This window comes from Schistocerca americana, chromosome 1 (assembly GCF_021461395.2).
Source record: "Schistocerca americana isolate TAMUIC-IGC-003095 chromosome 1, iqSchAmer2.1, whole genome shotgun sequence".
Taxonomy (NCBI): Eukaryota; Metazoa; Arthropoda; class Insecta; order Orthoptera; family Acrididae; genus Schistocerca; species Schistocerca americana.
The window spans coordinates 696415030-696427188 of NC_060119.1; the positions used below are offsets into that span (position 1 = coordinate 696415030).

The 12159-nt window shown below is 46.7% G+C and overlaps 1 protein-coding gene across 1 annotated transcript in view; it reads right to left on the minus strand.

The window, feature by feature from the left end:
* Window positions 1–12159, minus strand: part of LOC124609484 (translation initiation factor IF-2-like) — an 847268-nt gene that overhangs the window by 485519 nt on the left and 349590 nt on the right. The window contains exon 2 of the mRNA XM_047140076.1: window positions 5394–5522. Within this exon, the coding sequence (XP_046996032.1) occupies window positions 5394–5522 (129 nt within the window). The remainder of the gene's footprint in view (window positions 1–5393; window positions 5523–12159) is intronic.

Below are 12159 nucleotides of genomic sequence, written 5' to 3' on the forward strand. Positions count from 1 at the left end.
TTGATTCCTTCTGTCCGGTTAAACAAGGGCTTAAACACAATATGCGAATGTTTCTTAGCTATTGCAAAGCAGTCTCTTTCGCTGCTAGTTGCAATTCTCCGCTGATATCTTGAAGCTTACTGTCACATGTAGGAGTGGCTCATATGATTGAGTCATGCTTGTAATAAGCAGAAGTGTATCTTGACATTTACGACTAAATCGCCTCTCACGACAGTTTACACATTTTTACTGTCCCTCGACAGTTATTATGTAAGTTATCGAAAATAAACGCTTCAGCTTTAGCGTACAGTTATGAAAATTAGCGGTGATATGAAATTACTTGTAAAGAAGCGCTTGGACGTGAGAACACGAGCACACCAACGTACCACACAAGACTGTACACACACTATGCGTACGACTTTAGGAGAATACAGTAAATGTCTTGTAAATTTTTTCAGTATACGTTTCAGTCTCCGATCACGTAATTGGTACCTTTAAAGGTTTCTACGTATTACGACGTCGTCGTCACATCCACTTTAAAAGAGAGAAGTGGAGAGTAAAACATTCGGAAAATAAATTTCAAATCAAATTAATTTCTATACACAACTATACGTACTTGAATACACAGTAACTCGCCAGCTGAACAGATCTGGGGCGATGCTTATAGTGTCAACGTACCTGTTCTCTGATTGTTGGAACTGATTGTTATCATTATATTATCCGGAAACGAGTAACTCTTTAGTATGTAAAGAGTACAAAACTGGTAACTCGTGAATTGCAAAAAAATGTTCATATGTGTGTGAAATCTTATGGGACATAACTGCTAAGGTCAGCAGTCCCTAAGCTTACACACTACTTAATCTAAATTATCCTAAGGACAAGCACAAACACCCATGCCCGAGGGAGGACTCGAACCTCCGCCGGGATCAGCCGCGCGGCCGTGAATTGCAAACTTAAGACCAAAACATATTCAAAATATGAAATTGGCTATAAGAGGAAACTTTCTCAGTGTGAATATTAGAGAAAAAAATTGCTGGTGTAGATAAAACAGACCATCAGCTCCAGCAATCAGAGTGACGATATGCCTGCCTTGTGAGCACCTTCACGGATCTATTTTAAGTTGAGGAGTTACTATGTAACGCATTCACGTACATGTAGTTGTGTACACAAGTTAGTCTGACTTGTGCTTTAGTTTCCTTATATTTTGCTATCTTTCTTTTTATACAGACAATCTGATGATGACCTGGTATAAAGTCAGAACCGGTAATTATACCATTTGTGTGACTTGACACTGAAATATACAGTGCTTTGAAATATACAGTGCTTCAAAGTCTTTTACGAGCAACGTCTAGAGACGGTAGATCACGTCGTGGGTAACAACTTACGTTAGAGACAGAATGTTCGCTGACGTTCCCCAGTGCCGCTAGTATTCAAATGGTTCGGATTGCTCTAAGCACTATGGGACTTAACATTTGAAGTCATCACTCCGCTAGAATTAGAACTACTTAAACCTAACTAACCTAAAGACATCACACACATCGATGCCCGAGGCAGGATTCGGACCTGCGACCGTAGCAGCAACGCGGTTCCGGGCTGAAGCGCCTAGCGCTCGGCCACAGCTGCCGGCTACGCTAGTATTCTCCGGCCCAGGGACCACGAGATATCACCGAACTAGCAAGGGTCTCCTAATCAAGTGTGCAGCATATTTAACTACCCCAACTGATAGAGTGATTGTAAACAAGAAAGCCATAAGAGTGAGAGTCTCTCAGCAGAGAAAAATATTTCAGAAGCGAATCAGTGACTTTAATTTCGCTGGGCCTACCTCCTTCCACGGGGAGCAGACGACAGGGTGATAGGCACAACACTCCGCATGTGAATGCAGTATAGTACCCATGTCCTGCCACCTCTCAGGAGCATAACCAGTCTTAAACGATGCCTAGCGTCACCAGGAGGTGTCGGCAAACATTTTGTCTCTAACAAAAGACATTTATCGAAATGACCTTGAAACACCATTTATAGGGTGTTTAAAACAAAGTGTCGTATTTCTACAGGAGGCAATATCTCTCAAAGCTAGCAGTTCCTATTCTTATATTATCCGGAAACCAGTAACTGTTGGGATACAGGTCAGTTTTGTCCTCTCATTCCCACCTGTCTGTTATGAGGAAGTAGGCACTATAGGCAGTGCTGCATTCGCTTACCACAATTCTTGACACATCCTTCAGCCATTCTCCGCAGTGAATCACCTGGCTCCATTCGAATTGCGTCATATGCACACTCCTGTAACGTCTTCACATTGTTGAGGGGTTGGGGATACATCAGTGCCATTAAATGTCCTCACAGCAAGAAATCAAACGGATTTAGGTTCGCAAAACGGGAAGGACATGCTACCGGACCTCCTCGACCAGTCTGTCAAAAAAGTTGTGTGAAATCTTATGGGACTTAACCGCTAAGGTCATCAGTCCCTAAGCCTACACACTACTTAAACTAAATTATCCTAAGGACAAACACACACACCCAAGCCCGAGGGAGGACTCGAACCTCCGCCGGGACCAGCCGCACAGTCCATGACTGCAGCGCCTCAGACCGCACGCCTAATCCCGCGCTGCGACGACCAGTCTGTCGCCAGTGAAACGTTTCTGTGAGGTACAGTCGTAGAAATTGGTGACACGCAGCACCTGTTAGAGTGTTTGGGAAACGTTTATGGCCCTGTGAGTCTGTCACCGACAATTCCCGTCTATCCATAGATACTGAAGCGATCCTGATGCCTCGCTTCCATAATTGCTGTAGGACATGCATCTTTCCACACGTGCCGATTGTCTTAACTTACTACACCATGTCTTCTCAACCCTGGCTCATCTGCAAATAAAATGCACGCTGTGAGCTGTGGCTGTGCAGTGATGGCCGGCCAGTGTGGCCAAGTGGTTCTAGGCGCTACAGTCTGGAACCGAGCGACCGCTACGGTCGAAGGTTCGAATCCTGCCTCGGGAATGGTTGTGTGTGATGTCCTTAGGTTAGTTAGGTTTAAGTAGTTCTAAGCTCTAGGGGACTGATGACCTCACAAATTCAGTCCCATAGTGCTCTGAGTCATTTGAACCATTCTACAGTAATCCATGTCTGGCTCTCAGCACTATGGGACTTAACTTCTGAGGTCATCAGTCCCCTAGAACGTTGAACTACTTGAACCTAAACAACCTAAGGACATCACACACATCCATGCCCAAGGCAGGATTCGAACCTGCGACCGTAGCGGTCGCTCGGTTCCAGACTGTAGCGCCTAGAACCGGTCGGCCACCACGACCGGCGATCCGTACCCCAACTGGTAAAGGTTCCCGGATATATCACTAAAGGAACTATTCTTTTAGTTTTGATCAATATTGCCTCCTGTAGAAATATGCGACACTTTTTAAACACCCTGTTGTAACGTAAATGGTTAGTCACAAGTCGCTAAGTGACAATAAATTAATTCTTTGCTGTTTAAATTTCTTGGGTGGAGGGACAGGGCTTATGAAGTCTGGTGCTTGAGCTTTTAAAATTCACCACTCCTGGAGCGTGATGAGAGAGGCGAGCTACCGGATTCAGACATTGGGTGGTCGAGTAGCGGATATTCGGGAGGTTTCCCCTAATTCCTCCCAAGGAGCATGTATTCGCGTGAGATGGCCGTTATACGTAGCGGTGATCCCAGGCCGGGTACCGGATAGCGCGTTTCCAGAGCTGTGAGGACTACGAGAGGTTCCTGGGGATGTAGTCAGAAATGTCCACGGACTTCCCTACGAGCAACGCCATTTTACCGTAGACAGCGTGGGAAACGAGCTGCATTTCGGGCCCAGACGGATATCCAGGCAAGCTGAGAACTAGTCAAGTGCTAACTTCTAGTCAGTTTATGGAAATATAACAAGTGCTTGTGTTTTGGAGGTGCGAGGAAATTCTCGGTTGTCACGGTGGCAAAACTTGCGGATTCTCGCCACCAACGGTGGTATTTAGGACCGGGGACTGCGGGGCGATGGTTCGTCGTAGAGGTCTAGAGATGTGTCCGGCCCTAACCGGGTGCTTCTTGCGCTGTTTTTCTGTAAGTGTCGCATTTAGCGATTGCGCTGCTATTCATCTGTGCAGCTCACAATTTGCGAGTTTATTTCGCAACATAGGTTTGCTTTTTGTAGTAAATTTCTTGTACTGAGGTAGTGAGTCAATCTCCAGTATTCTTGCATTTTCGAGCTCCTCAGACTTTGATATATACAGTGTTTTCAGAATTGATTGGAATGTTGCCTCACTGGATTAATGTAAATCTCTTTCGTATATCTACGCTCATTAATTTTTATCGTTGATCAAGAGTATTGTAACTGTAGTTTACCTTGATCTGAGAAGTATTTTTGGAGATCAGTAAATCAATGTTTAATTTTAAAGGCTTAAATATCATCATTTTTGTCCTACAACTGGTTGATGAGTGACCGTTTAATCTTCATAAACAACATCAGTCAGTTCTATATGACTGAACTGTGGTCTCGCTGTGACGATGTTCCAGTGTAAAACAGGTGCCATTACTAGGAACATTAAAGCAACCGAGTAAGTTAATTATTTCACATACTTTTTTATGATTTTTTATTTTAGGTTCAGTAATTAAACTTCACCTGCATTTGCAATGAGCAGCGCGAATGATTATTGTTGCATATGTCATTCTGTTGATTTTTAGACCTATAAGGCACAGAATTGCTTCTTGAGTTAATCGTGTTTTGAGTTCGCAAGTGAGGCAGCCAGCTTGGACTAACTGCTGCCGAACTGCAGTCGACTCATAAGCACCATAACAAACAGCCGTAAATATCATCAAGTTACCTTCCATTAGGAATGGGAATGCACTGAACGATTCTGATACGACTTTCAAAATGATGGAGCGCAGCAATCAGTCGTCCTTTCCTTTCAGGTTTTATTAAAGCAAATCTAGATTTCGGCTAGTGCCTAGCCATTATCAATGCACTATTTCATAGTTTCTGTACATGTCCTAGAACGTCAGTCCCCTGTTGTTCAGGCTGTGTCACAGTTCATTCAGTACCTTCTTGAATGAACTGTGACAGAACCATGAACAACGGGGAACTGACGTACTAAAATATGTATTGAAACTGAAAATAGTGCACTGATAATGGATAGGCACTTGCCGAAATCTAGATTTGCTTTAATAGAACCTGAAAGGAAAGGACGACTGATTGCTGTGCTCCATCATTTTGAAACCGTAAATATGACACTGTATTATTTTTACAAGATAACAGAAGAATTTCGAAGCCATATTCACACAAATATAGCGACAGTACTGTGAAAGAAAGCAGTGAAATGTCGCAGACGTGACAGCTGCGTTTCCTCATGATGGCCCCGCACAGTGCGGGTGAGTATTAGTGTGAGTACGAGGGTGGTCAGGATGTACTTACTCGGAGTCGGCGTCCGCCGGGAAAGGGGTCGCGTCCTCCAGGATGGGGCTCGCCTCCGGCTCCTCCTGAACAGGGCTCTCGTAGATCAGCGTCTCCACCATAGAGCCCTTGGAGCTGCCGAAGGACACCCTGAAACACGCCAAACAGCGGCACGTCACACCACCGGTCGAGCAGCAGCATCGGAGCACAGCGACGCTGTGGTCTGTAAACATTTGGAACGTCAGTGTCGTCACCCGAAACGTTTCACAGCGGTATCAACTGGACTGGATTATTGTTACACTACTGTGTGCTAACGAAGGTGGACGGGTGTGCTCAGGGACGGGAAAATTTCGCGGAAACGATAACGCGAAAAAATGGCTCTGAGCACTATGAGACTTAACATCTACGGTCATCAGTCCCCTAGAACTTAGAACTACTTAAACCTAACTAACCTAAGGACATCACACAACAGCCAGCCATCACGAGGCAGAGAAAATCCCTGACCCCGCCGGGAATCGAACACGGGAACCCGGGCGCGGGAAGCGAGAACGCTACCGCACGACCACGAGCTGCGAGCAATAACGCGAAAGATAACACGATATTACCGGTATTTAGCGAAATGATGCGAAATAGGGGAATTTTTTGCGAGGAATCGGGAAATTTGTAATTTCACCATACAAAAATGTTATAATTCTCCAGATGGTAGTTTACTAATATTTGTAACTGACAGCTACTGAATGTTGAAACTGCATTTTGTTCTAATCTCCTCAAGGCTTAGGTTCATGTATATCTTAAAAACGCACTGTGATTTGACGACGAAAGTAGTAGCGAAACTGGCAAAAAATAACACGGAATTTCGGCACAAAAAAACACGTTGGATTTCGTACAAACAACACCAAAAAGGGTTCAAATGCCTCTAAGTCCTATGGGACTTAATATCTGAGGTCATTAGTGCCCTACAACTTAGAACTACTTAAACCTAACTAACCTAAGGACATCACACACATCCATGCCCGAGTCAGGATTCGAACCTGCGAGCGTAGCAGCAGCGCGGTTCCGGACTGAAGCGCCTAGAACCGCTCGGCCACAGCGGCCGACTAAGCAACACCAAATTTAGCAAAAAACAGATTTTGGCAAGAAACAAAATTTGGCAAAAAACATGTAATTTGACAAAAAATACCAAATTTGAAAAAGGAATAACACCGAATTTGCCAAAATCAACATTAAATTTGGCAAAATCATCGATTTTCTTGAAGTCTGACGTTATTCTAATGAGAGGTGGCTTTTAAGTTCATTAATCTACACTCCTGGAAATTGAAATAAGAACACCGTGAATTCATTGTCCCAGGAAGGGGAAACTTTATTGACACATTCCTGGGGTCAGATACATCACATGATCACACTGACAGAACCACAGGCACATAGACACAGGCAACAGACCATGCACAATGTCGGCACTAGTACAGTGTATATCCACCTTTCGCAGCAATGCAGGCTGCTATTCTCCCATGGAGACGATCGCAGAGATGCTGGATGTAGTCCTGTGGAAGGGCTTGCCATGCCATTTCCACCTGGCACCTCAGTTGGACCAGCGTTTGTGCTGGACGTGCAGACCGCGTGAGACGACGCTTCATCCAGTCCCAAACATGCTCAATGGGGGACAGATCCGGAGATCTTGCTGGCCAGGGTAGTTGACTTACACCTTCTAGAGCACGTTGGGTGGCACGGGATACATGCGGACGTGCATTGTCCTGTTGGAACAGCAAGTTCCCTTGCCGGTCTAGGAATGGTAGAACGATGGGTTCGATGACGGTTTGGATGTACCGTGCACTATTCAGTGTCCCCTCGACGATCACCAGTGGTGTACGGCCAGTGTAGGAGATCGCTCCCCATACCATGATGCCGGGTGTTGGCCCTGTGTGCCTCGGTCGTATGCAGTCCTGATTGTGGCGCTCACCTGCACGGCGCCAAACACGCATACGACCATCATTGGCACCAAGGCAGAAGCGACTCTCATCGCTGAAGACGACACGTCTCCATTCGTCCCTCCATTCACGCCTGTCGCGACACCACTGGAGGCGGGCTGCACGATGTTGGGGCGTGAGCGGAAGACGGCCTAACGGTGTGCGGGACCGTAGCCAAGCTTCATGGAGACGGTTGCGAATGGTCCTCGCCGATACCCCAGGAGCAACAGTGTCCCTAATTTGCTGGGAAGTGGCGGTGCAGTCCCCTACGGCACTGCGTAGGATTCTACGGTCTTGGCGTGCATCCGTGCGTCGCTGCGGTCCGGTCCCAGGTCGACGGGCACGTGCACCTTCCGCCGACCACTGGCGACAACATTGATGTACTGTGGAGACCTCACGCCCCACGTGTTGAGCAATTCGGCGGTACGTCCACCCGGCCTCCCGCATGCCCACTATACGCCCTCGCTCAAAGTCCGTCAACTGCACATACGGTTCACGTCCACGCTGTCGCGGCATGCTACCAGTGTTAAAGACTGCGATGGAGCTCCGTATGGCACGGCAAACTGGCTGACACTGACGGCGGCGGTGCACAAATGCTGCGCAGCTAGCGCCATTCGACGGCCAACACCGCGGTTCCTGGTGTGTCCGCTGTGCCGTGCGTGTGATCATTGCTTGTACAGCCCTCTCGCAGTGTCCGGAGCAAGAATGGTGGGTCTGACACACCGGTGTCAATGTGTTCTTTTTTCCATTTCCAGGAGTGTATATTTATACTCCGAAAGCTACATCACGGTGTGTGGAAGAGTGTTTTTTATGTACCATGGGCACTTCCTGTTTTCCTGTTGCATTCGCGAACAGGGTGCGGGAAGAACGATTGTTTGTAGGCACCGAGTGAGGTCAAATCTCTCTAGTTTTAGCTTCATGGTCTTTTCGTGAGATTCACACAGGATGTAGGAATAGATTGGCTAGCTCTTACAGGAACCAACACCTCCATTGTAAAGTCTGCCACTAGATATGAACGAGAAATGACGGTTTCGCATTTACTAATCGAATCCGTGAATAAACCCACTGCTCTTCTTTGCACCTTCTGTATTTCCTCTATCAATAGTATTTGGTGCCAGTCCCAGACCGACCAACAATGAAGTCAAGTCCCGGTGGAACGAATGTTTTATAAGTTACCATCTTTGAGGGTGGAAATTGAAACCTTTTTTACAAAATTACGTTTCAAACACACTGTGTTTCGTGTCTGTTGCTTTCACTTCGCTTTGGGAAATAACAGTCTATTTTTTTCTGTTTTTAATTCACTTTTTTCCCTAACGCCGGTGTTTTTTTCCGGTAAGTCGAAACATCGATATAGTGAAACAAGTATTGACCTCTTTATTCCACTAACGGATTAACGCACTTCAGTGCCTGAGCGTCGCTCTCTTTCTCTGCCGAACACACTTTGCACGACACATCTGCGTCACGTAGATGCTCAGATCGCGGCTCATAGGCCTCGTTATTTACCCACTCATGACTGCTTTTCATATCTACGTCTCCACAACCAGAAATTTGTTTTCAAGTCGAAAATATTCGTTCTAATTCTAATAAAACACTTCAGGCTTTGTTTTTTATTTTTTCAGAAATCACCGCGCTGTGCTCGGATAATTCACAAAATGGATAATTCGCACCCGGGTGTATTGGAACTTACTGCACTGTCGACAATTATGGTCCTATAGCGTTTTCTTAATTGTAAGTCTGAAGATTTCTGTCAATTAAGATTGTCTCGGAAAAGAGTTTGTAAGCTGTATTTAAACCCTTGTTTGTTTCACCACTCCGACAAAGGCTGTGCGCAGACGGTTCTAGATTATCTGGAGTATCTGGACACGTATTAGTGGAGATTAATATGGGCTGTGGACACCGTTTGCGTTTATGCTTGGGACACTTTCAGTCATGTGTCTGAATGTCTCTGAAGGAGTGGCAGCCCATTCATCCTCAAGAGCCGAAATAAGAGGCAGTAGTGATGGTCGACGCTGGGGGTCTGGAACGAAAACTCAACACAGGGGTGTTCTATTGTGTTCGGTCGGGAATCTGGGCAGGCGAGTAATTTCAGGAATATTACTCCACAAACTATTTCCTCGGAGATGCTTTTTTTTATGACAGGGCACGCTGTCATGCTGATACAGTTGGAGTCTCCTAATTGTTCCTCTACTCTATGCAGTACACGATGCTGTAAAATGTGTTCATATCGTTCCGCTTTTAGCATTTCCTTAAATGCAATATGGGGACCAGATCCTAACCACAGAAAACACCCTCATACCATAATAGTACACCCTCCATACTTCACTACACATTACGGCAGCTAAAGCTCTAGAGGCATTCGCCCGACCGAAACCTTCCATCGGACTGCCACAGGGTACAGCGTGATTCATCACACCAAATCGCTCTTTTCCACTCATTCACTGCCTTGTGGCGTCGCTCTTTACACCACCTCAAGCGTCGCTTAGGCGTTGACTACAGTAATACACTGAAGGGCCAAAGAAATTGATACAGGCATGCGTATTCAAATACAGGGATATGTGTACCTTGTACTGTGAATATCAGGAATCCGGTAAAACATAAAATCTTCGACGTCGCTGAGGCCGGAAAGAGATCTTGCAAGGATGGGACCAACGACGACTGAAGAGAATCGTTCAACATGTGAAGTGCAACCCTTCCGATATCAATGCTGAGCCGTCAACAAGTGTCAGCGTGCGAACCATTCAACGAAACATCATAGATACGGGCTTTCGGAACCGAAGATCTACTCATGTACGTTTGATGACTCGACGACCCATAGCTTACGCCTCGCCTGGGCCCGTCAACACCTACATTGGACTGGAAACATGTTGCCTGGTCCGACGAGTCGCGTTTCAAATTGTATCGAGCGGATGGACGTGTACGGCTATGGAGACAACCTCATGAATCCATAGACCCTACATGTCAGCAGGGGACTCTTGAAGCTGATGGAAGCTCTGTAATGGTGTGGGGCGTGTGCAGTTGGAGTGATACGGGACCCCTGATACATCTAGATACGACTCTGACAGGTGACACGTTCGTAAGCGTTCTCCTTGATCCCCTGCATCCATTCAGGTCCATCGTGCATTTCGATGGACTTTGGCAATTCCAGCAGGGCAGTGCGACACCCCACACGTCCAGAATTGCTACAAAGGGGCTCCAGGAACACTGTTCTGAGTTTAAACGCTTCCGCTGGGCACCAAAATCCCCAGACTTGAACATTATTGAGCGTATCTGGGATGCCTTGCAACATGCTGTTCAGAAGAGATCTCCACCCCTCGTACTCATACGATTTATGGACAGCCCTGTAGGATTCATGGTATCAGTTTCCTGCAGCCCTACTTCGGACATTTGTAGAGGCCATTCCACGTCATGTCGTGGCACTTCTGCGTGCTCGCGGGGGCCCTGCACGATATTAGGCAGGTGTACCAGTTTCTTTGGCTCTTCTGTGTGTATGGGTTATGAGGAATCGCTCGACCATTGTACCCCACCCTTTCTAATTGCCTAAGCACAGTCACTGTGCTAGCTGGACTACTGGTAGCAGTTTGGCAGTCACGAGTGAGTCCTTCTGTTGATTTCATGCGATTATTTACAATCACCTTCCGCAATCCTCTACGATCCCTGTTAGTCAGTACATGAGGCCCACCTGTTCTTCGTTTAGCTGTTGTTATTTCGCCGGCCGCGGTGGTCTCGCGGTTCTAGGCGCTCAGTCCGGAACCGCGTGACTGCTACGGTCGCAGGTTCGAATCCTGCTTCGGGCATGGATGTGTGTGATGTTCTTAGGTTAGTTAGGTTTAAGTAGTTCTAAGTTTTAGGGGACTGGTGACCATAGATGTTAAGTCCCATAGTGCTCAGAGCCATTTGAACCATTTGTTGTTATTTCGTAGTACTTCCACTTCACAACCACAGCAAGAAGAGAAAGAGATTTTCACTCTCCAGCGGAGTGTGCGCTGATGTGAAACTTCCTGGCAGATTAAAACTGTGTGCCGGACCGAGACTCGAACTCGGGACCTTTGCCATTCGCGGGCAAGTGCTCTACCAGAAGGTTCATACCAGCGAACACTCCGCTGCAGTGTGAAAATCTGATTCTGGAAACATCGCCCAGGCTGTGGCAAAGCCATGTCTCCGCAATATCATTTCTTTCAGGAGTGCTAGTTCTGCAAGGTTCGCAGAAGAGCTTCTGTAAAGTTTGGAAGGTAGGAGACGAGGTACTGGCAGAAGTAAAGCTGTGTGGACGGGGTGTGAGTCATGCTTGGATAGCTCAGTTCGTACAGCGCTTGCCCGCGAAAGGGAATGGTCCCGAGTTCGAGTCTCGGTCCGGCACACAGTTTTAATCTGCATGGAAGTTTCACACCAAGAACAGTCGACTTCTGCAGTTTTAGAAATTCTGGAATGTCTGTGATGGATCTGTTTCTTTGGTGTTATCCACTGACTAGTCCACATTCAAAGATACTGAGCTCTCCTGTCGGATGCGTTCTCCTGTTACTGCTGGTCTACTGACAACACAATACTCCGCACTTTCTTTTATACCGTCTACATCTATTGGTCAGTTCCGCATTAAGCAGGAGTGTCCGGACACACTTGATCAGACACTGTACAAGAAAACCGACTGGTTCCATGACGCATGATGTAGTGTCGCTATTGATTGGCAGTTTCACAAGAGATGCCGAGCAGCTAAGTTTGAATCCGAGCCACGCCCACGTGCCACGGCTGTTGATCTTATCGGTCAGCGGAGGCGGGACTGGTTGTGGGGGTTGGGGAGGAGGTTAGACGAGTGAGTGGGGGTGGAG